Source organism: Epinephelus lanceolatus, chromosome 7 (genome assembly GCF_041903045.1).
Source record: "Epinephelus lanceolatus isolate andai-2023 chromosome 7, ASM4190304v1, whole genome shotgun sequence".
NCBI classification, from domain to species: Eukaryota; Metazoa; Chordata; class Actinopteri; order Perciformes; family Serranidae; genus Epinephelus; species Epinephelus lanceolatus.
Window position 1 is genome coordinate 13,401,944 of NC_135740.1, and position 25,888 is coordinate 13,427,831.

The 25,888-nt window shown below is 39.5% G+C and overlaps 1 protein-coding gene across 1 annotated transcript in view; it reads left to right on the forward strand.

The window, feature by feature from the left end:
- The first annotated feature begins 7,188 nt into the window (after positions 1 to 7,188).
- pigg (phosphatidylinositol glycan anchor biosynthesis class G (EMM blood group)) overlaps positions 7,189 to 25,888 on the forward strand; it is a 111,256-nt gene continuing 92,556 nt past the window's right edge. Inside the window, exons 1-4 of the mRNA XM_033633792.2 lie at positions 7,189 to 7,626; positions 7,741 to 7,946; positions 19,376 to 19,585; positions 21,954 to 22,142. Coding sequence (XP_033489683.1) covers positions 7,473 to 7,626; positions 7,741 to 7,946; positions 19,376 to 19,585; positions 21,954 to 22,142 — 759 coding nt within the window. The 5' untranslated portion in view covers positions 7,189 to 7,472. The remainder of the gene's footprint in view (positions 7,627 to 7,740; positions 7,947 to 19,375; positions 19,586 to 21,953; positions 22,143 to 25,888) is intronic.

Genomic DNA, 25,888 nt, shown 5'->3' on the forward strand with positions numbered 1-25,888 from the left:
TCTCTTGTGCCCCTTAATTCTCGTCTTACATTTAACCATGTTGGATAAAGGTTCTTAAATAAATACTATATCACTTTTGACTGACTCTGAAAGTGTCCTTTGATTTTATCTCACAGGCTAACTGGCTGATGATTTAATAAAGATGAATATTCTCCTGAATGGGCAGCTTGCAGAACACCTCCTCACAATTGTACACTGGTACTATATGTTTCAAATCGCAGCTGAATTAAGACACTGTCAAAGAAGTTCCTTGCTTGTCTCAGGAGGTATAACTCTGATGCTGCCTGAAAGGATCCTCTCATTTTCTTTGTCAAAGCAGCCTCCAATAGCTTAATTATTACTGCTGGCAGATTTTTACAAGTTTACATAATTTCAAGGTTATATGGTCCTTCATTACTTTAGTAGTTCTTCTGAGCCTATGGAGCATGAAATGTATTCAACACCCTGGATAGTATTAAAAAAGGCCTCTTGGCAGCCTGTGTTGACATTATCTATTACAATGACTTTACACACTAGACAAGGACTTCATTCCATTTGTGACAAGGACAATAGAGTAACTTCACAGGCAAAAAGTGATGACGCACAGCAGATCTGTATTTAATGTACTTATGACCAACGCCAGTTCAGACTTTGGTAATTGAAGGGCGCTACGCTTCAACAATGATGCACACACTCTGACCATTTATACTGTAAGCCTTGGAGCCAGGCCGAGCGTAGCTTCTCTGTCTCATTCTTTAAGGACAACCCACCAATCACAGATCAGTATATCGTTAAGAGGGGGCACGTCACAGAGCGACTGAAATATATGGAACGTGACTGGAGCTGAGTAAGGCTGGGATGTCCTGTCAACCAGAGAAGCCATTTACATCTGTTTGATATGGAGACTTTTTTAAGTACCTTACAGTATGACAAGGGCACACAGTCATATAATGAAGCTCAAATACTTGCTTTACCAGTTAAAAGAAGGGTTTGACATTTTGGGAAATATGCCTTCTCATTTTCTTGTAGTGTGTGATGAGAAGGTGAATACCACTCTCATGTCTGTGCATTGTGTTTGGAGCTGGAACTAAGAGGTGATTACCTTAGCTAAATGTATGAGACATTCAGAGGCTATCTATGATTCGGAGTCTGGTGTTGGATTGTCTCTACATGGCTCTCAACATGGAGGCAGCTGAGCAGGCAGCTAGCAATGGTGCTAAAGCGGGGATTTATACCAGAGATATTGGATAAAGGAGATACCCCACCGTAGGCTTATCCAATGTTAAGAAAACGGTTACTCTTCCGGCATTTTACATTGTATAAGTTAGCTTAGCAGCATTTCTTCTACTCATATGAAGCCTGGGACAATAGCAATATTTAACAAAGTCAACATTAAAAAATTTGGCTCCATTACAACTCACAGGGTTCACTGACTAAACAACTGTCTTATAATAAACACGTTTTCCAAACATTTAGAACATGCTAACGTTATTAGCACAAGCCTATGGCATTTTACATTGTATAAATTAGCCTAGTGTCTAGCGGACATTTCCTCTACCCATATGAAGCCAGGATAAATCACACGCAAGACTTAAAATGGTATTTTTGTGGATGCTTTATTGTCTTCACAATTTATTGTTTCTTATGTGTGAAGTAAAAGTAAATAAAAGCTTTGTTTTCACTGAGGGAAATGGTTTCAGCTTACAAAAATAGCCAGGAGGTCTGTGTTGCTGCGACATGTAGTTACATTTCTGGGGAGGTGCACGCCAGGCTACGACATAGGTACAGCGTCGACTCAATGCAGAAGTATAAATCCTGCTTAACTCCATAAACAGTGCTAACATCGGCAACAGTGCTAACAGAGCTAATACTGTTGACGTGGGGGAACCAGAGGGTGGGGGCTACACTCACTACTACACATCACAATGGATACAGCACTATTAGTGGTTACTGCTGTATGAGCACAGTGCAGAGCAGCAGTGTTTATGCATGTGGGTATCACAGTGGGATAGACACATGTACTAACGTGCATGTGCGGCCAGACCATGTACAGCAACAAACAACAGAGAAACTTCGATCACAACACACAAAGGGAATGCTAATTTATTCTCTGCTCAGGACACCATAATTCTATATCTTTACATAGCAAATAGCTGTTTGCTGCTTTAATAATGTTCTGAATGTCGCATACAGTGACTTTAACATAAACACTCTCAGCAGAGGGAAACCGCTGGCCTGGCTCTGTCTAAAGTTAAAAAATACTCCTATTAACACCTCTAAAGCTCAATAATTTAGACATTTTCTCTTCATAAAGTTGCCATCAGTGCTGCAAACTGCTGTAATTGTGATCTAATATGTGTGATTATGATAATGATTTCCACAAAATGCATCATTACTTTCTCTCTCTGACATTCAACAAATGATTTGCCAGAAGAGGAATTTAAAGATTACATGTCCTAAATTAGTGTCTGCAAAAACCTTCAAAATCTTGCTTTCACTTATCCCTAATTATTTAAATGCTTTATTCACGCTTTCCATCTATCATATGCTGACACAGTTGGCTTTTTAAGTTATTAGACATCTTGTTGAGCTTCATTTTTTGTTTTTAAAATTATCATAAAAATCATTGAATTTGTTATTATTTTTACTGTGGATACTCCCTTGATTGCATTTTGATAAGCTCATCGATTGATGAGCCTGCCTCAGGGGTTGGCAACCTTTATTATAAAAAGAGTCCATTTTTACTAAAATCATTTTTAAAAATCTGTCTGAAACCACTACTACTCTTACTCTTACCGTAAAATCCTAATTTTTTTTTTTTTTTCAGTTTTATACACAATTGTATTCTGTTAGCTAGACAAAAAAAACTAGCACAGTAACCATTGTCAATGAAGGACTGGGCTAAGACTGAGAGGTGGACATGAGGGATATTTCAATGGTCCTCTGCCATAGTGACAAAACATCTAAACATTTTGACTTGCAGTGCTTACACAATGCCAAAGGGACGATGCATTTTGGGGGCACTGACTATTTATATGAGAAAGGAATTTAGTTTTGACACACGAGTGAACTGATTTGGGAGAGATATGAGCTTTTGCAGGTGAACCATGGTGTTGTGCTGAACCATTCAGTTTATTTTGGCAAAAGCACCAAGAGTGTTGAGAACATCCGGTCTGTTTCAAGAAATGAGCCAAAGCAATTGAGAAAGGATCTTTGCATTTTGGTGGCACTGACTATTTATATGGGAAAGGAATTTAGTTTTGAAGCATGAGTGAACAGTTTTGGGAGAGATATGAGCTTTTGCAAGTGAGCTATGGTGTTGTGCTGAACTGTAAGACTGTTTTGCCAAATGATCTCACAGTTTTGAGAATGTAATTTCTTTTTCAAGAAATGAGCCAAACCAATGGAGAAAAACTGTAATAAGTCTAAATAAGCATTCATTAATATGTTTTTACCACAAGGTGGCTACTCAGCAGAGGGATCTTTGTGATTGTTAGGTAGTTACTTTGCAGCGTTGTTGGCAAAAGCAAACAAACCTGTCCACACTATATTAAGTACCCTATTTTCCTCCAAGACTTTACCTTTTTTGGATTTAGAATCCATAGCTACCCTAGCAAAGGAGAACTAAGACTGGCTACTGCTATTGAGGTCCAGCATAATTTAAAGGAAAAGTTGCCAGGATGTATGTAGGTTTACACTGATGATAAATGAAAATTAAAATATTAAAAAGTAACTGTTATTTATTTACATTTTTTTATTTATTTTTTTGTCAAAGGCACAGGGAGCCACTGGAGTGGGGCAAAAGAGTCGCATGTAATATGAATATGAGAATATGTCAATTTCACTCAGACACCTTTTGAAAAGAAAGTTATTTTTACTTAAGGTATTATATGATGGTATGTTGACCCAGGTCTGGCCATCACATTAATTAAGAAACTGCACCAAAACATTAAAGGTGGTGCAGTTTATACTTTTGGAGATATATGAAAAATTAAAATTTAACTCGATTAAACCCCACTGAGTGGTTTCCACATGGTCATACTGCCTTCGGTTTCAGTTTTGTTTTCGGACAGTAAAAAATGGAGGGGCTCATCAATGCCTTCTGAGAAAATGCAGGGTTCATGTCCCCTGTGTCCACCAACCCTTGTAAATTACACCCCTGTTTAGTAAGCCTATTTGATCTCTGAAGTTCTACATATTGTGGACTGTATTAAAAGAGAATAACTGAGACAAAGATACAGGGCTGGAGTTTCTCACTCTTCATTCATTTGTTCCAGTTATCTATGATAGTCATTAGTTTGTGTGAGAGTTACAAAATATTAAAACTAAACTCATGTCCTACAATGTGAGTGGAGAACATTTCCCTTGCTGGAGGGAACACAACTGTATTTGTGAACAAAATACTTGATCCCCACCTGCTCCTCACTGGTTGCCAAAATCTGACCAGTAGATGGCAGTCATAAAAAAATAAATAACCAGAATTCATATTACATCATATGTGCCGATGGTGCTGTGTTTGTGAAGGGAAAAAAATCTGAAACACTGTCCTTGAAGCAGAGCTCCCAGCAGATGGCAGCATCAGCTCAAACCCACAAAAGAGCTGAAAGGAATTTAATTTCATCCTGAGCTAACTCCCAATCAGACTTGATCAGCCTCAGGCTCCATAAATGTCAGGTTAAATCATATTAAACTCCAGACAGTCCACTTACCTTCTCCCCTGCAGTTATAGTGGATCCATGAAAGTATTTCATTGTCCCCATGTGCTGCCCTTTGCACCTGACAAATTAAAGCAAATTCCATGAGAGGACTAATGGGTAGTTTAGCTCCAGTCAAAGGGATGAGAGTGGTGCAAACTGTAGAAATAGCCCTCTGTCATTGCAGACATGTTGACATGTTACAATAGGGAAAAAAGCTCACTTGTAATAAATAACATTGAATACTGTGAAACATGCTAATTAATGTTGACCTGTGATTTACCTGCTATGACAAGTCAAACTGACAGTATGAAACCTGAATGTGTAAGCCTGTGTGATTGTAATCGTGGCTCTTAACAACAAAGATTTCAGCCATTTATGCTTGTGAATTAAGACTGTAGTCATGAAACCAGCTAATTTTAAACACTTCTTGCAATGATTAATAAAAGTCCCCAAACTGTAGAAATCAGCAGCAACTTGATATTTTCTTACCAGCTTAATTTCCAGCTATTCCTGATGTTTTGACATTTCTGTATTTTGAGATATGACCCACTGGTTTCACAAATCAGAATGTAGCCTTGGGTTAAAAAAGATATATGATAACTTAAGCTACTCTCACCAAAGACTGATGCATTTGATACTGTTCATCATACTCACCTACTCCACATACAGTGGTCTGGTCAGTGGACTGTGGTCCATTACACTTGGTGTTAAAGGGATAGTTCAGATTTTTTTTTAAGTGGGGTTCTATAGAGTGCTTAGCCAAAGACAGTATAGATAGATAGATAGATAGATAGATAAACGAATCTAAACAAACTCTTTTAAAAAACAAAGTCACACAATAGCACATTGAAACTAACTGATGAAACCAGCAGCTCCTGCTCAGCAATGTTTAATTACTGCTTTTCTCAGTGGAGTCTGGCTTTGAAGAGAGCAATTTAACAGCTTCATTTTCCCATTGGAAATAACTGTCTGACATTAAGGTAAAGCAGTGAAAATATTCAACTAATATTGATTTTTTTTAAGTGGGACTTTTTTTCAGGTGGCGAAAAGATGCTTTCTTGCCAACCCCTCCACAGCAGTTGATTGTGTCGAACTACAGCCTGCCTCTCCAGACTGGGGTGTTCCAACCACTGTATGTAATATACTATCTATGAATAGGTATCCCATACAACCCCACTTAAAAAAAGTGAAAAGCGCAACCTTTAGTGATAATTTGGTGTCATTAAGAGATTCCCAGGGGTCTGTTTTAGCTTTTATCTTCCCTATATAAAAGTAATATTTTTAATAATCTCTAAAACGTATTGCTTCCTCTATGTCCAATCTACAGGCAGATCACCAGGCCCTAAACCTGGCTCTTATTGATCTTTTTGGTACCAAATGAAAAAATAAAAGAACAATAGATAAGCAACTCTTGGAGGTGTGTATATATGAGTAGCTCTCATACTGCACAGGAGTAATCCTTGGACCTTGGACTTAGGGTTGTTGATAAATTGTCTTTCATACAATAGTACTGTAGATGTGATATCATATGGCTTTAAGATTTGTAACAGGTGACAGCTTTAGGACTTCCTCTCTGATACAGGACTGTAGACGGGCCCTCTATAGCAGTAAGAACCTGACTTGCAATCTTAACTGTATATGTATAAAGCCCTTGCAGTACAGGAAAACACACCTTGTCACTACATTTCAAGATTGATATCAGTCAACAGACTAAATAAATATTTGTTCCACTCAGATTAAATAAACTGCAGTGTACCTGTACTGATCAGGTCTGAGTGGCTGAATAAGTCTGAACAGGCTTTTAAACATCATACGCCTACATTCAGATTACAGGCACTTATTGCTGATTTTCTAGGCCATGCCTTTTTATCCTGTTGCCATTTGTAAAACAGTTCATTCATGTTATTTCTTATATACATTTTGAAACACAATATTTTATTGTGCTTTTATTTTTCTGTGTTCACATAGCACCAATCTAAAAGAGTTCACCACTCTCATTGCACTACCTGCTACAGGTAAACATAAGATTTTCTAAAACTCCTACCTCATTATTTTTTTTCCATACCAGTTATGGTTTGTTGATGATATTAAGAAGCCATAATTTTTACATCCACCCAGATTTATTATGGGTGATTTAAACTGGTGCAAATTTAAAATGGAACTGTGAATACACAAAACAAATTCCACAAATAAAAAATCATAAATAAAAAAAGATTCAAAAATATCTATTTGACAGGTGTGATTTTTTGCAAATCTTGTTTTTGTTTATTTATTTTTATTTCATTTGTAAATTAATTGTTTTCACCTATATTTAATAGTTTTGTGGATTTTACATGGCTGTTTTTTGTTGAATGTGTTTTATATTTACAGATTAAATATTAACACACGCATAATATTGAGACAAATTAATCTCCGTAGTTTTTACTCCCAACAGTTGGGCCATACATATCAGTATGGGGAAAAAAGCGTATTGGTTTTGTTTGATTCTACGTATTAGCCGTAGTTCCATGCTGTCAATGCGGAAGTAGATATGAATGGCTACAGCGCTAACTCGTATTAGTGTTTTTATTTTTAATTACACCCACAAATATAGAATATAGAGTCCGTTTATTGAATGCAGAGACACCTGACTATGTAATATGTCGTTTGACAGTGCGTCCATCTGAAACGGGATTTTCCTGCTCTCTATCTTCTCCTATATTTGGGTAAACAGTGCAAGAAGAGTCATGTCGGCTGCTAGCTAGCAAGTTATCTTACAAACACACTCGTTCCTTAAAGTGTCCGTCAACCAGCAAAATGAAAGTACGCTCGTCCGTGTTTGCCTCGTTCATTTTAATATTTGAAGTGATTGGCATTGCCCTCTTCCTGCGGGGATTTTTTCCTGTGCCTCTTAAGTCTTCCCTCTCATCCAAGACCAAGCTGTCAGATCTGCCAGCGGAGCCGATGACAGGTGAGCTCACAGCATCGTCCGCCTCTCAGACTTACCTGCGCTTATATGCGAGTATCTGCCTGCACTGCTGACTGTAATCTCTTAAAACTCATAAACTGTGTCCTTTAATTACAGGAGGCGCTCCCAACTCCTCTCGCCTCCCCCAGCCCCTCTTTAAAAGGGTGGTTATAATGTTGGTGGATGCCCTCCGGGAGGACTTTGTATTCGGACCCAATGGTCGCATGTATATGCCCTACACCAGACACCTGGTGGAGAGAGGCTCAGCGCACAGCTTTGTGGCCAAGGCAAGACCTCCGACTGTCACCATGCCCAGGATCAAGGTGAGATGTCACTGAGGTATCACTATGTTGAGATTCAGATGAGAACTCACTCATCAAGTCTGTCCACTATGTATCATCCCACGACTCCAGGGCTCCTTGCTGTGAATAGCTGGATACTTTATTGTTATTGCATATTGATTAAAACACAGTAACCCACTCCATTAAGCAGCATGTATAAATCAATATACTACAAAAGAAATACAAAAAAAGTCATATGGTAAATAGTTATGGTAAGCTGCAAATAAGATGCTTTTGTGAGTCAGCAATCAGATCCAATAGATGAATGTAAAAAGTAAGCCACTAATGAACTGCATTTGTTTTGATGTGAGTCTTTATAATAAAAATAAAAATAAAAATAATAACAATAACGATGTTATTAGTACAGCAAAATTCATGCATAAAATGCAACACAAAGTGCTGAACATATAAGACAATCAAAACATTTGTGACAGAGAAAAAAAGATGAAAAAACACATTATAAAATGTTAATATGATAATAATAGTAATAAATTAACAAAAAAATTTAAAGATAAGGTAAAATTCAGTCAAAAGGACAGGCTAAGATAAGATTAAGGATAGACCGATAGATCAGCCGGCCGATATATCGGGCCGATATTTGAGTTTTTTTACTTGTATCAGCATTGGCCGATACGCGCGTGGGTTTGCGGATTTATTTTTCCCTGGCACTTTTTTTCATTTGAAAGTATGTGGTTAAGTTGAACAAAGCTGTTGAATCCTACTGTGTACAGTAGTTGTTGTTTTATATATGCTTCAGCTTAAATATTTGTTTATTTTATAAAGACATTACTGGAAGATTTAAGAGCACTGAACTCTTTTTTTATTTGAATGTATAATAATAATAATAATAATAATATTCTACCTTTTCTACCTCAACTTTCCATCTTGTTTTAGTATTTTTTACTGTTCAATAAATGTTTCTTATTTTAAACTTGATACCTGTAATATTTGTTATCATTGTATCATTTTTTTTTTTATGTAAATTGAGGGAGCAAAAGCAGTATCGGCCCCAAATATCGCAGTCCATAATCGGTCATCGGCTAAGGGTGATGGAAAAAAATCGGTATCGGCATCGGCCCTAAAAAATCCATATCGGTCTATCCCTAGATAAGATAAAAACAACTATCAGTTAAATACATTTCAGGAGAAAGCAGTGCTAAAAAGATGTGTCTGAAAATCACATTTAAAAGTTTCAACAGGTGTAGAGCCCCTAAGACCCTCTGACAGACTGTTCCAGAGTTTAGGGGCATAATTGGTAATGGCTGCCTCTCTGTGCCTTTTAGTTCTGACCTCTGGAACAATCAGAAGGTTTGAGTCAAAGGATCTTAGGGACCTAGCAGACGCATATATCTTGACCATGTCAGACAGATAAGTTGGGGTGAGGCCATTCAATGATTTTAAAAACCACTTTATATCTGACTTCCATGCAAAACTACATTCATTTAATATCAGCTACTCTACAGCCTGTAAATCATTTTCACTTATAATGATAAAAAAAGGGGTCTTCAACATTTTTCAGGCCAAGGTCCCCTCCGCTGACAGAGAGATGGACCAGGGACGCCTTACTACATATATTGTGTAAAACTCTGAGTGTCATGTATAAATAAACCCTTCATTGATGCATGCAATACTAAGCTTTAGAATAATATTTTTGGCAGATGTTTAGATTCATCACATTTCTTTCTGAGGTGGAGGGTATGTTAGAGTCTCTTGCTCGAAAAGTTACACAATAGTCTATTGTGGCTCACAAGAATGGCAGTACACTTGGAAAAACAATAGAGATAATTGGACAATATGTGTCAATGGCACATACATTTTAGCTAACTAGCTCACCTTGCTGTTATGGACAGTGATTAGTGTTCGCTTGCCAACATCATTACACAAGGATTCATGGGTATCAGCCTGTTATCAGTGCTGTGTACTGTAAATGAAATGTTTTTTTTATGTTGAATTCATGTTAATGTGTATTTTCACACATATTTTAATATAAAACAAACAAACAAACCCAAACCTTAAATTAAAATCTAAATTACCAAACAATGATTTGGCAGCCCCCCCTGCAGTAACTCTTAGGCCCCCCTAGGAGTCGGAGACCTCCCTGTTAAAGACCCAGGCTTTAAAGGATCGGGATGGTGTTATCTATATTTTTCTTATTGTCAGCCAAGACCAAAGACCAAAATAAACAATGTGTTAGTCCATCTGGATACTTCCAGACTTTCTGCTTTGCCTGTGGCACGCAGCCTTAAGCCCATCTGTTCCCGCTGAAGATGTAGCTAAAGCTTAAAAAATGGTTACAAACATAATTTTTTAAAGGGAAAAGTTAGTTCTTCACTTAAGATAAATGTTAGTGGCCAGTTAAACTTTGATATACTATAAGTGCCCAGGACATTTGGTCCATCTAGCTAAAGCTAATGCAGTAAATCCTGTATATTCATATTCATTCATAGTAAATTCAGGGTTGTTGGAGCTGTGTCAGAGGGGTGTTGATTCATCTGAATGATCATTTTTGAGGCTGCAGTTTGTGGTGCTGTTGAACTACATTGTGCTGTACTGAGGTGTTTCTAACATTTTTGATATCAGTGAGGGAATTAAGTAAACAATTTGAAACGTTAAAGAGTGAAACTTGTAGTTAATCTAAGGTGAAGGACACTGAGTGCTCATATTTAGTGTTTAAATAAAAGGGGCAGTGGGAGGGATAAAATCTTTGCCAAATTTCCAACAGTTCACTTATGTGCTCTTCACTGGCTGGCTGGAAGACTAAGTTCCCCTTAGGGATATTAAAGTTATAGCTGGAGTTAATGCCAAGTTCATTATGTAAAACAAAAAATTATGTCTGCAAGTGGGAATGAAAAGGAAATGTTACCTTATACCCTCGTAATTTAAACAAAAAAAAACGGCAATTAGTTTGTTCTCTTGAAATAAGTTCAGTTTAATGGTAAATGGACTGCACTTGTATAGCGTTTTTCTAGTCTTCCAACCACTCAAAGTGCTTTTACACTACATGCCACATTCACCCATTCACACACTGGTGGCCTAGGTGACCACACATGGTGCCACCTGCTACCCACTAACCATTCACACGCTCTCACACACCGATGAAACAGCCATTGGGAGCAATCTGGGGTTCAGTATCTTGCCCAAGAATACTTCGACATGCTGATTTGAGGAGCTGGGGATCGAATCGCCGATCATCCGAATGGTGGACAACCCACTCTACCTCTGAGCCACAGCTGCGGTTGTGGCTTAGTAGTGTCACCTTATCACTAAGTGGCAGTAATATCAGATCAGATTGATACATGAACAGATTTATTTAATGCTTTTCTATCACTTATTTGCTTGTGAAAGTTGTGCTGAAACAATAATTAATTGAATTGAATCACATGAGAGAATCAATCAAAAAACAAACTAAAACTAAACTGAATAATTTAAGTTGTTTGATATGCAAAATGCTTAACATTAACTGCTTTCATCTTCTTAAATGTAAGAATGTGCTGCTATTCTCTATTTTATATTATTATCAATTAAATATCTTTAGGTTTTAGTTTGTTGGTCAGTTCAACAAAGGACGCAATTCGAAGTTGTCTCCTGGGGCTCATGAGAAAACGTGACTTGTAATGAGTAGTGTCATCCAGCCCATCATAAGAGGTGCAGATGTTGGAGTTAAAAATGTCTTAACAGAAATCCTGTGAGCCCATTATAATCCTGTAAAGGGTCTTTTTGAGATAGGTGCTTAGTCTCCAGTCTACAACTGCAAATAGGGTAACATGGCAGACGCTGGAGAAGGTGAAAACATGGTGCGCTGTCACATTGATGGTATTTTGGGAGCAGAGCCAGGAGGGAATTACAGTTATGTCATGCACGCCTTTGCACGAGAGTTGGTTGTGCTGAGACACACTTTGTTGGCAGACTGGGGAAGGAGTCAGAGTGTTGTTGTCAGTGGTGCTGAAGAGATTTTGCAAAGGGAGTGATTTTCCAAGTAAAAGAGAAGCTCGGTCTTGTCCGTATGGGTGCTGGGCAGCGCTGAGGTGGTGGGAGGGTTGAAGTTGTCAGGTGAAGCAGAATACAGTATTCAGCCTGAGTGTCAGAGGGCTGAATAAAAGGTAGCAGTCATGCTTCAGCAGTGGTGGGAGGAACGGCGATGTGCTGACAGTGTCAGGCTGTTGTAGAGATGGAGGAAGATTGGAGCCAAAACTTCCAGCCCAGGAGAAACTTTGAGCTTAAGACACACAAACTGGACAGAATCCTCGTCAGTGATGTCGGATAAATGTGGTCAGACAGGTAGGATGGGGACCGTGAGAGTGCTGACTCGGCAGTCTTCAGGTCAGATAGGGCAGCAAAGAGCATGGTGTTGGTTGACAGTGTCAGACAGTGGACAGGATGAGCACTAAAGACAAGAAGAAGAAACTCTGGAGGGGAAACAGAACATCAGTAACAACCTGAAGCACTCTCACTAATAAAAGCCTTTCTGAAGCCTGATCCAACAGAGCATGCTACTGTTACTGTTTGTCTTTTAATGAATGAATTATTTAGCTTATAAAATGTCAACACTAATGACAAATACCTATTTAACCTTATCAGAACCTCTTATTTTAATTAATGCTGAATGAATAAAAGCCAGCAAATTTGTGAATGTGTCCAGCTAGAGCTTCAACTATCTTCCTTTCAATTAATCTACTTAATTGGTTTTTTTTTTCTATAAAATGTCAGAAAATAATGAAAGATGCCAATCACCACTTTCTAAAGCTCAAGGTGATGCCACCACCGTGCTTGTATTGTCTGATCAACACTCTAAAGTTTACTATCACATGAGACAAAGAAGAGCAGGACATGCTGGCTACTGAGAAACGCTGCAAACTCTCTGTTCTATCACGAGACAGAAAAGCTTAAAAAGCTGAAATTAGGAACTGTTTTGTGCTTTTGCTGAATAAATAACTGACACAGTTAATTGATTATCAAAATAGTTGCTGATTATTTTTCTGTTAATCCGTTATTCAGCTAAATGTTTCAGCTGTAAATGTAAAAATGTTAAATGTAAAAAAAAAAGACAATTTTCCCAGAGTCTAAGGTGATGTATTCAGTTGCTTCTTTTATACGACCAACTGTCCAAAAGCAAAGATATTCAATTAATTATCACACATGGCATAGAAAAGCATTAAAAGTCCAGAGTGTAGGATTTAGGGCAGGGGTCGGCAACTTTGGGCATGCGTGCCACCAGTAGCATGTCGTAGCTTAACTAATGGCACACTAGGTTCCCCAGTTATTCATTTATTTGCGGCAGCCCATCATGATAACATCTGCCGCCATGTAGGGATTTTCTGTAGTTGGAGCTGGAGCGTTCATTAGGGGTTCTGTTGGTATATGTAAAGCCTACTGTGTGGTTATTCATTCTACGTGTATTCTGGGCACAGACGGAGCAGCAGAACGCCAGACACAGTGAAACAGAAACTTAACCGTTTGTTTTGCTGGGTCTAAAAATGTTCTTACACTCACAAACGGCTGCTTCTCTAATCCATCGATCTGATCTGATCAACTCTGATTGGATCGACTGATCAGTTATCTACCTTGCGGCTCAAACTCCACAAACTGCTGACAAGGAGGAAAGGAACTCATGAAGAGTTTCACGCTGCATTCACAGACCCACAAAAACATCTGGATTAAGAAAGGGGACACAGGCGGTCATAGCAAGACACTGTGATTTGACTTAAGGGAGGAGCTCTGCTGCGTCCACACTGCCACACTGATTATCAAGAAAAGTTTCAAATGGCACTTCATATTAAAAATGTTGCAGACCCCAGGAGCATGTATTGGCAGAAACTGAATATGATATCCAAAAATATGTTTTCATCAGTGTTTAATCACCTTAGGCTAAGAACCATGTTTTTGTTACCTTAGAGTTAGTAGTTTATATCTACGTATGCAGCTGGTCCTCTCCCACTAAGTCCATCATGTTATTCTACCGTAGCCCAGAATGGACAAACCAAACACTGGCTCTAAATATGGCCATTTGCATTTTCGTTGTAACCAGTGACTGGGTGGTATTTTTACTTGACAGATGACTAAAAACAATCAATCCAGTTTTTATTAACTCTCTGTAGATTGAGTGGTCATTAATTGACAGCACTAATATTCTTTTGATCAGCTAAATAGGTTGAGTTCCAACAAAAAACTGAACAAGCGTTCAGTTGTCTTTTTTTCAAGGGGGAGGATACACCTCCAGTTTTTGATGATGTCACTTCTTGTGCCTGTCGAGTTTTAATGCATTTAGGTATAAGTGTCTGCTGAAGGAAAGTAATGTTAACTGTTTTCACACATATTGAGAGGCAGATGTGAGCACACTGAATTTTAAAGTAAACTAGGTAACTGTCTGTAAGTGGATAGAGAAACAGTTTCTCAAACAGAATCAACTCCTGTTTCAAGAAAGAGCTGAAGTTGGTTGTCATGAACTGGAGCAGGTCAGCGATGATGTGGAGGAGGGGTGACGGGATAAAGCTGAGCGGGATTGAGGTGGACTTGCGGGGAGACAGATGTTCCAACATAATCCAGGGGTTTAGAGAAGGATGCAGTGATGATGAAGGGAAAGGAGGCCTCAAGGCAGCTTGGAAAAAACAGGTCTGTGTGTGAACTCTCTCAAAAGATTTGTTGACGGTAAGAGAGTATGTAGAGGAAAATCAATAAGAGAGGAAGTTGAAAATAAAATCTTTCTGATTTAGAAGCACAGGCATGAAGGGTTTATGTTGCAGCGGAGATGTACAGTACACTATATGGGCAGGGTAGATAGGGGGAATTGGAAATGCCACTTCATCAGCTGCCCAGAAACGTGTAAGTTTGATTTGTGGGCTTGCTGAGAGCACACAGGCACATCTGTAAGCCCCGCAGAAGGGCCACTTAATCACTTTTTAAGGGGCTGGGCAGTTAGAGTAGATTTGAGGCACAACAATTCACGTTCGTACCCTAATGTAGTGACCACTGCTTTATATTCTTAATCATATACTCTCAAAAAATAAAATACTGAATGACTGGATATTAATTTTTGAAGTATTTTTGATTGAATACAGATGAGAGCCCGGTATGAGGAAATCCCAAGATATCACATTGCAGTTGGTGCATCATGAAAACAAGCATGGCGGCAAATTCCTATTCTGTATTAAAACATAAAACTCAGGTTAATATTGAAGTGATTGAGAAGTGTTATTAACATAGTGTTAACAACCTCAGAAGGTGAATTGTTCCATCGCAGCGTTGAGGTTTAGCAATACACCAGTAGGTGGCAATACAGACCAACTTCCATTTACTGCCCACTATCACTGCATTGCACCCAATTAACTGGTGTGACACAGACAACTAACCTAAATCATAATCTCTCAGCGGCACAGTCATTAATGTACACACACACACATTAGCCCTAACGCTCCCTCCACAGTTTCTAATAAAGTTACAAGCTCCATGTAGCACAGCAGACTTATTCAGATGCACAGTTTATTTTTCTGTCTGTGCGTTACTTTTTTATTAAAGGCCAAACGGTTGTTACACAGCAAACTCTGCCCCAGGGTCTTCACACTACATTTAATAGTTCCAATTTACTTGCTCTGTCTAACCAAGACAGGAAGAGAAAAGAAGTTGGTTTTCTTGCCTCAGTCTGTATTCACATGTGGCCAGTTGAGCCGCACTCTCAGACTGGCACAGCAGTCAGCGGACATTACTGAGGTGGTGGATTTTTGGACAATGAATTCAGTTAATCATGACGGTAGCAGCAGCAGCAGCGATGCAATGTGACCGTTTCAAAGGCTTGTATCTGCCTGGGTAGTATGCACGCAATAGAACTGGGGCCTCATTACAGAAACTTCTTAAGTCTTAAATCCTATCTTATTTCAGTTCAGGATGGCATTTAGGATTTTTATTACAGAAACATGTTTCCTAACTGTGTTTAGAAGAAAAAATCTTATTTTTCTGAGGATAGGAATTGAGCTATTACAGAACCATCTTAACTTAGGGATTTCCCAATTTAGGAATCCTAAGTTAAGATTGCATCAGACCTGTCCTTAATTTAAGATAAGTATCAAAAGTGGCAGCAGCACTGTTGTAAGGTCTGTGTCACAGTAACAGTAAAGATGGGGAACTACATGAGCACCGAAATATAATGATCAAAAGGGTACTCAGACTAGTACTTTCACCAGTGAAATGCAGTCGTCACTTCCATAACTTAATATATGTAATGGGTAAATACCGACTGCCAAGACGATTCATTTTGAATTTGATTGCCGTGCTTGGTCCAGTGGTCACACAGATCGCAAACACACTTTGTTCTTTATAAAGCCTCGTTTCAACCAAACACTTTCGGTAAGGTACCTTTGGAACCAAAAGTAACCTTTCAGACATGGTACCTAGACCCTAGGTCCATTAAGCATTTCCACCGCAACCAGTTCCCTTAAATGTGGGCGGGTTGTCGTCACTCACTGCTCCATAAATACAGAGATACATATAGACATGACAGGATGAGAGATAGCTGAAGAATCAAATTAGGATCTCTCAAGTAAAGCAGAACTCAACGCTAACGTTTAAAAGTGGTTGCCAGGTTGCCACTCAGGCATCAGTTTTTGGTTGGCGAAACTTAAAATATGGTGGCCATTTTTATTTCCATTATATTTTGAATTAGATTCCCTACTGTTATATTTTGGCTTAATAATGAAAATGTGACATCATATTTGTAGAATGCATTTTATCTGATACATTGCAGTTCCTTCAGTTAAATCAATTCGCTCATTCATTGCTTAAACTACTTAGTTGCCTCGCTGTTGTCTCTAAAACAGATGCTAAGCATAAATGCACCATTTCATTTGCAGCATTGACTGGTTTCGGCTCTGACTATAACATTGATTCATTTCATTTTCCGTAATTGCTTATCCTGTTAGGGGTCACAGGGGGTTGGAGCCTATCCCAGCCGACAATTGGTGAAAGTCAGGGTACACCCTGGACAGGTCACAAGACTATCACAGGGCTGACATATAGAGACAGACAGCAATTTTCACTGCCATTCAACACCTAAGGCCAATTTAGAGTCACCAATTAACCTGCATGTCTTTGGAAACAGGAAACAAAACCCATGCTGACACGGGGAGAACATGCAAACTCCACACAGAAGGGCCCCCCCATCCTGGGTTCAAACCAGGAACCCTTTTGCTGTGAGGCAGCAATGCTAAGCTATTAGCTATAATGCTATTAGACATCACACTGGCATCAAATCTAAAAAAAAAAAGTATATGTTTTGGGGTGCGCGTTTTGCTGTCTGCTTTCCCTATTTATTATATGTTAAAAGGTGGTTGCCACTGAGAGCAACAAAAGGCCAAGAATTGGTTGCCAATTTCTCAAAATGGCTGCAGATGGCAAGCTGGCATCTGTTACTGTAGAGCCCTGTTATGGTCAGATAGGAGGTCTGAGATAGGACAAGACACTGCCATGAGTTTAGGAATTTCTTCTGTAATAGGCAAGTAGGATTTTTCCTAACTTTAAAACTTTAGCTAGAACAAGCACTTAAGATATTTTTTTGTACTGATGCCCTTAATCCATAATTAGTCCCCTGTATCGCCTCTACAGGTATTACTTGGTAACAAAACCCAAGAGGATTAAAGATATTTTCAAGTCAATGGTGGAACATGTTCCGTGAAGTGAGGAAGTGAATAGGAAACCAAAAAATCTTTTGCCAGGCTCAAAGACTGTAAGTCACAGCCCCTTCCGTCTGTTTTTGGCACCTTTACACGTTTTCCTGTCTGTGCCAGAGAGTATGTGTATATCCCACTGATATTGTATTCAGCATTTAAGCAGGGGCACATCGCGAGCTTAGACACATACTGTGGGCCAGTGATGAGTCAGTGATTAATTTGGGCAGCTTCTCAATCTTTTTTGGCATCTGGAGAAATTTTAAGATTTAGCCTTTTTAAGCTGAACTTTTTCACAGAGCTTTTATGCGTCTCAAGCTGATCCTTTGCCTCTCAGAAGAATCATCTCCATATGCCTCCGTGTTTAATATTGCATAACAGCAAAGTGTTCCACCATTTTGGCAAAAAAGGGCCTGTTTTTGTCCGATCCACTGGTTTTATTGGTCAGCCTATCTCTATTAATAGACGAGGGACCTCGGTGAGGCTGAACAGGCAGAAAGAGAAGACCGCCTTTGAAGCGGAACCATCCATCTCTTCCTGAAACAAGCATCTGCTCTGGCAGGAGCAAAACAATTGCAGGGAAGGAAGTTAAATAATTGAGCTCTGGAACAAAGCTCAGAAGATGAGGCTCCAAATTTTAGTTTCTAGTCAGAGCAATAACTGTGAATCAGTCGACAAAACTGAAAAGCTTCTGACATTACTCATGCGTAAAGAATGTTTATTAGTTTGTCATTTTTAAATAGGAGACGCAAACCTTTTTTAATGTGACAGAGGAGAAGTTTGCTCTCACACAGCAAGACACAAATTGATAAAATAATATCATCTGCGAAAATGTGGTAGCGAATAAAGAAATATGTATGTGGGGGTGTGACACCTTTAGTTTATTGCTAGAGTTGCTGTAGAACAGTTAAAGTGGTACTTGCACGGTAACAACGCACAAACTGCTCCGGAGTGTTTTGCAAGCAAACAAAACTCTAATATATAGAACCGATAAGATCAACAGAATACACAAAAGTGAAGTGGAAAACAGGGTTATATAAGGACAAACACTTCAACAGTGCAACGGATAAAACAGTGTTTTAAGATGTGATTTCAAAGATGACTTTGACTTTGCCGGCCCAGCTCCCTCAGCAGGTTCGACTAACACCTGGGCCCTCACACATTAAAGGCTGGTCACCTCTGATTTTAGCCCAGCTTTTTGAGCGTACCGGACAATCTCAGGCTGTGCTCCAGGCAGCTCACAGGGAGTATGAATTACAGTGTTTCCTGCCAGCATCTGCATACTCGTGTCTCCTTCAGTGCATAAAGACAAGGCCTTTGTACTTCCCCCTCGACGATGCACCGAGCTCTCTCCTGACTTCCAAAATAGGCTGTGTTTCTCTTGTCAGTCAAATGGGGGCCGGTGTTGTTTTATTTCAGATTCCATGATGAAATCAGTGGAAACTACTTCATAAATTTTACCAATCTACCTGATTCAGCTTTCACTTTCCATTTGTGGCAGCAAGATTGGTTCGGGGATGTGGGGCGTAGTTTGGTTCAGATCAAAGTCGTGACCAATCAGATAAAAAGGAGGGGAATTCATTTCATTTATTTTGTTTTTGAAGATTATTAATATGTAAAAACTGTTTTTGCTGAACACTGTACTGCAGCACAAATCTTAATTAGCTGGATTAATATGATGAAACTCTAAGGTTGTATAACACCATTAAAAGGCAATTATTGTTCAAAGGACAATGACAAAAACACATTCCTCCCTAGGCTCTAACCACTGGCAGTATCCCAGGCTTCATTGATGTGGTAATGAACCTGAATTCTCCTGCACTGCTGGAAGACAACCTCGTTTGGCAGGCCAAAACAGCAGGGAAGAGGATGGTCTTCTACGGAGACGACACCTGGGTGCGCCTCTTCCCCAAACACTTCATGGAGTACGACGGCACGACCTCCTTCTTTGTATCTGACTACACCGAGGTACGTGTCAGTCAAACAGCCAAGAGTTGGCTGTGTGAACGCTATGAGTGATGTGTTTTTCTGCTAATAGTCGATATAGGATTAAAGCACCTGTTGGCAGATATGACACAGGAATTTTAAAAATGGTGAGAAATCAGATTCCTGTGTCATCAAGGAACAGAGGAAGGAGAGGAAGGAATTATGAAATCCTCCCATCCTCACTGTGAATATTCATGAGGCACCCTGAATTCTGTGTGTGTGTGTGTGTGCGTGTGTGTGTGTGTGTGTGCAAAAATGATTTACGTAATATATTTTATAGGCATGTTCCTCAATTTTTTACTACTGCTGCTATGCATTTAAAGGGATACGTCACCAATTTTCAACCAGCTTTGCATCATAATGTCAGTTGTATGTGTGAATAAACTGTAGTAAACTTCCCTCCGTCTTACTGGTGCCCAGATCTTCCTGCTCATTTCCCAGCTCAAACATGTTATCTGGCAGATTTTCACTGACTCTAGCCAGCCTCTACCATGGACACAGAGTATAGAAGTGGATTGAGAGAGCTGCTCTCTCTCAAACTCATGCCAAACTCTGATCAAACTTAAAACTAAGCAATGCTGAAAATTTTTGAACCAATATTCTATAACTGTGTTACCTATCTAATATATCTTTAGAAATTTTAACTTACTGTTTAACTGCAATTTGAGATCATTTTGTTAACTGTGTCAAAATGGACAAGCTCATATTACATCACCCAACAGTGGGAGTGTTTATTAGTCTGGTGTGGTGCTGTGCATACTGGTAGTTGTACATTTTCTGCCTCTTGAGCAAAAGCACATGGAACAGCCCTTTTTCTTTTTTCTAGTCATGTAGCGTTAGGGTTCGGTACTGTTCACATTTGAAGCCGGTACCAGCACCTGGAATTTAGTACCAGTACCCAACAGTACATTTTTGCGGTACTTTTCATTCATTCATTCATTTTCTATCACCGCTTAGCCTGTTAGGTGTTGTGGGGGTACTGGAGCCTATCCCAGCTGACACTGGGTGAGAGGCAGGGTGCACCCTGGACTATCACAGGGCTGACACATAGTGACAGACAGCCATTCACGCTCACACTCACACCTACGGGCAATTTAGAGTCACCAATTAACCTGACGTGCGTGTCTTTGGATTGTTGGAGGAAACCGGAGTACCCGGAGAAAACCCACGCTGACACAGGGAGAACCCTGCACAGAAAGGCTTCCCCACCCCAGGGTTCAAACCAGGAACCCTCTTGCTGTGAGGCGACAGTGCTAACCACTGCACCACTGTGCTGCCCGGAAAAAAACTGCAAGGCTGACGTAGTCAACCAAAATGCAGTTTTGCTCCTCTGCTCTTTTCTGTTCACGCATAGAGCTTATCTGTTGTCTCTGTCTGTCTGTTTGTGTGTGTGTGTGTGTGTGTGTGTGTGTGTGTGTGTGTAATAATGTATGTCTTTTCATGCAGCAGTAATACTAGGCTATTACCAAAATAATATTGAAAAGAACATAGCCCAGATGTTGAAACTGCCGCAGCAGATCGGTGCTGCAGTGATGGTTTTTGCTCACCGGGAAGCCAATGGAATGGTCGATAGAACGTCCCACTGAGCAGCCGACTTAACAGCTGACGAAGCGGGTGTGGACTTCTGTGGCTGGCTTCCCAGCTTCAGGGCACTTTGCGGCACATCTTCCTCTTGTCTTAACCCAGTATTCTCACTTAGATGCTCTCAGGTTCCGGAATTTGGCACTGATTGATTTAATGTGAATCAATTGGTTGGCACCCTTAAAAATACAGTAGAGTTCAGTACCCAACCCTATGTAGCACCAGTGTCAGAAGTATTTGCATCTTTCTACTGCATAGATACCCCAGTGTGGTGAAGAGACCATCTGTTCATCACTGAAATACTTCTGCTATTTGAAACTATGCTATAACCCCATAGATACAGTAAAGTCATAATGTACATAATGTATTAATGATTAATTAATCAGTGGTTTATGCATGTATTCTGTGGAATACTCTGAGTGTGAATATCTGGGAATGACTCAGTCACTGCATTATCTACGAGGCCAAGTGATCTGCATTAAAGAGATGGAGGCAGCTGAGCAACCAGGGAGGCACAGAGATGAGATCACACACAAAAGCTGCTCATCAATTAGCTCCGTATGCCACAGCTACAAATGCAGTGTAATATTTGCCCGATGATAATCAGATAATCATCAGACTCTGTTGCAGCTTTGGGTAAAGCTCCTCTCAGCTCAGTTTTTATTTACTCCAGGGGGCGGTTTTGAATAATATCAACCTAAATTGGTTATCAGTTGAAATCCTGCGGATCAGTAAATATGCATCTTTATGCATCATGTCTCCCATGTAGGTTGACAACAATGTGACCCGCCACTTGGATAGCACCCTGAAGAGGGATGACTGGGATATTTTGATCCTCCATTACCTAGGCCTCGACCACATCGGTCATATCAGTGGACCCCACAGTTCTCTCATTCAGCCCAAACTGCTGGAGATGGATGACATCCTGAAGAAGATTCACAGCGCCCTTGTTTCAAAGGTAGGTTCTTATCCTAATCTCTGTTTATGTGTCGTGTTGCATCTACACGTTCTGTTGTTGTGGGTTTCAGAATGTATTTTCTTCTGCAGTGTGATATTTTTTACCGAGATTGTTCTGTAAAAGTGTCATGAAAGTTCTTGAAATTTGTTTTAAAGCTGCATGTATCAATATTTTTTTGTGAAAGTGGTCACTTGTAGTAATGAAAATACAGCTTTCACCTTAATGTTTTGGTTTTATGCCCTAACACAACTGTTTTGATTCCCTCTCACTGCTGTCATCTCAGGCAAATTTACTTAAAAACTTGTGAACTTAATGAAGCATTTAGCAACTGAAGAGCCAGACTACTCCCCTAAGGAGCAGACCAAAACCTAAGCATTAAATCTGTTGGGCTCCCGTCAGTACGTGATCTGCAGTGATAGTTGTCACGTCTTGTCTGTCTTCCCTATCAGGACTCAACCAGCAGCACATAATGAGTACAGCAGGGCCCACTTTAATTTATACGTGTTATTCCTATGGTCTAAGACAGTCCAACAATATAAGTAAACTTGAACAACTTTCACTTAGCTTTAGCTTAAGTGCTAAACCTCAAATTTGTGATGTCATAGGGTATAAGATCTGGAGCTCTTCCACAGACAGTGACGAGTGACAGATGTTATAGGTGACCCTGAGAGCAGCCAGGGGAATGTTCTGAGTATAAGGACACATTTTCTGTTTCAGAACTGACAACATTACAATAGAATAAAGCTCATTTCAGTATGAAATAGAAAGCAAACATTCTGTGGGTCCACAACATCAGGCTCCTATTCATTGTCTATGGAGCAGCTCCAGACTTTACACAGCTATGACATTATGAGTTTGAGTCTTACTTCTGTGGTTTCTGTCTTTGAGTTAGAGTAGCTCATGCTCGCAAATATTGATTGAACTTATAGTTCACAACAACAGGGTTTGGGTCTGCACAACTGTTATTGTTTTATTATGGCTCAAGTATATATTTTTTTAGTATATAGTATTGGGTCCTAGTCCCGTTGTTGAATCATATTCAAAATAAATACAAAAATCAGAAGATGTTCCATGTCTGAAACAGGACCAGACCCTTTCAGCAAATCTGCCGTGTTAATCACTGAACCTGTTTTTCATCAGATGTAGGAAATAAGTTTGACTGACATGACAAAATTATTCATTTTAGTTTCACAAAATTGACTGAAATGTTTAATATAATCTAATGACTAAAAAATCTAAAATGACAACAGTTTTCATTGCCTAAAACCACTAAAATAGTGACAGTTTTCTTTGACTAGAACATTAAAATGACTTAGTCAGACTTGATTAACAAGGACATTAGATACAGGATGTCAAAAGTCAGAGACTGGTTTCATTTAGTGAAACATTTTAACCTGTGTATTATTTACTGGATGTATTTGGAGGCACTGGCTTGGCTTCTGATTTCCAATTTAAATTAATTTGACCAGTTTACTCTGTGTGGCTGGACTGCTGCTTAATTCAATTGTTTCCTGTCAACATTTGTTTCAAATCATCATTATACACTACAGTTTATGGATAGTTATTTTGTCATTTGTTAAGGGTTTTGAGGGTTATTATGAAATAAGTCAATGTCATTATAGAGTAAATAAATAAAAAATGTGCAAAATAGGAAGTAATGATCAATAGTTAATATATTAATGTGATGCTATCAGTGGATATTTTAACATGATCCGTGTTTGGATGGTCATTTAATTACACAGATAATTTGTACTGTTTCTAGCAGTCATTATACTATCTGTTCCAGCAACCACAGAGATTTAATAAACTGTTAAGCTTTTCTGTTATCTTTAATTTTGTCTTTGATCAGTGTGCAAGTCTTGTGGCCTTGTTTAGTCTGTGCGGTCTGACAGCTGTGCATGCATATTGTCTTTGTGCCGTGTGTGTGTTGTTAATGGGCATTGTTTTGTTGTCATTCAGCTGTGCAGCTTGTATTTAGATTGTCAAGTCATGTCAACACGAGCCTGCAATCTCCCTCTTCTCTCTCATCCCTTTGCATCTCTGAAATGGCAGAGCGGGAACAGAGGCCAAATGCAGATATGCTTGTAAACTTTTCCTCTTTGCAAAAGATACAGCGAAGGGTATGTCTGGAAGTGTTGATGCAACATTTCACCACATCCTCACAGTTGTTAATTCTGTCTTGTTAAATCCTGTCTCTGCAGGCTCATGGCGACATCTGTGTGTTGTGGGCAGCCTCACACGGGCTCCCAGTGAGCTCTTTGAATGAAATGCGTTTGAAAGTCTCGCTTCAGTCACATTAGTGAAAGCTGTGGCTGTTCTTTTCTACAGCAGCACTGTGACCTAAATATAGGCACAGCCCAGTGGGGTCCCGCACGATACCTTAGAAGCTTCGACAAAAACAACTATGTTTTCTCTGATCAGCTTTTAACATGTCGACTTTGACTGGCATTTGACTGCACAACTAAGCTGGCCGTTTTTTGTCACTGAATCCTTTAGTACCAAAAGTAATGATGGTTCCTGCAGCAGCACAGTGAAGGAGAAAAACAGGGCAGCATTCAAATGACACCCCTCAATGTTTCTGCTCTAATGTGATGCGAGTAGACTATTTCAACAAGTTCATATCAGGGCAGAGACATGCTCTACCTGCAGAGTGGACGGACGCAAAACTCTCCATTAAAACATGATTGGAAAAAAGGACCTCCCGGTCATAAAGACCTCCATCAGACCTTTGTGTTAATGGAGATCGCATGGCCTCAATCTTTTCCTCTGGATATTTCAGATTTTAAGGTTGGGCTGCTGCTTGTGCTGTTTGAAGTGCAAAACATCTTAAAGCTGACCTTCAGAGCAGCGTGTAATCTGAGCCATGTATTTCATTTGCGAGATAATGAGATGTTGCTAATGTTTGTATCTCACTTTCATTTTTCCTTTTTTCATCCTTTCTTCTAACATTCTGTCCTGAGAGAGGACCTGAATATTGTCCTGTTCACCATAGTGCCTTGTATACAGCCAATATATAATTTACCATTCTGGTTCATTTTTTGCCTAATGTACCAACACAGCCCAACTGAATATGATGAGCTAATAGAAGTAGCTCTTTGTTGGCACAACCAGTTTTTATGAGTGTTTCATATACAGGGTTCTATTTAAAGGAGCTATATACAACATTTAGTGGATTAATGGCATCCTTAGGAGAAAATCAAGTCATGTTCCTCGTGCGTATTGCAGTAAGAGCTTCTCTGTTCTTTGCTGTGGGAACTGGACCGGCCATGTTAGTGCATGTGTGTATCCTGCTGGCTACCTCACTGCCACCGCTCTGCACTGTGATTGTACAGCAGTTATCAGCAGTAATGCTGTCCCAAGCAATGGTGGTGATGGTGTTGTTGCGGTAGCACAGCGCACACCGTCCAGTTCCCCTCTGGTTAGACCCGATAGCTCTGTCAACACTGTTGCTGTTGTTAGCACTGTTCAAGCTCTTAGCACCATTATAGCTGAAAGCTGCTGGCTCCGCCACCTCCATGTTGAGAACTGAGTGCAGACAATCCTGCCCTGGACTCTGAATCATAGATATGCTATGAATGTGGCGTACAGCTCCTTAAACACTTTTACTAATATGAAAGTATTTATCGTTACAATACATTTTTAATACAGTTGAATTGTCATTATTAAGGATGCTTTAGTCAGGTTTGCATCTGCACTTAACTATTTATTACTCTGAGCTGACTGTTGAAACTTCTTCCATTACTTTG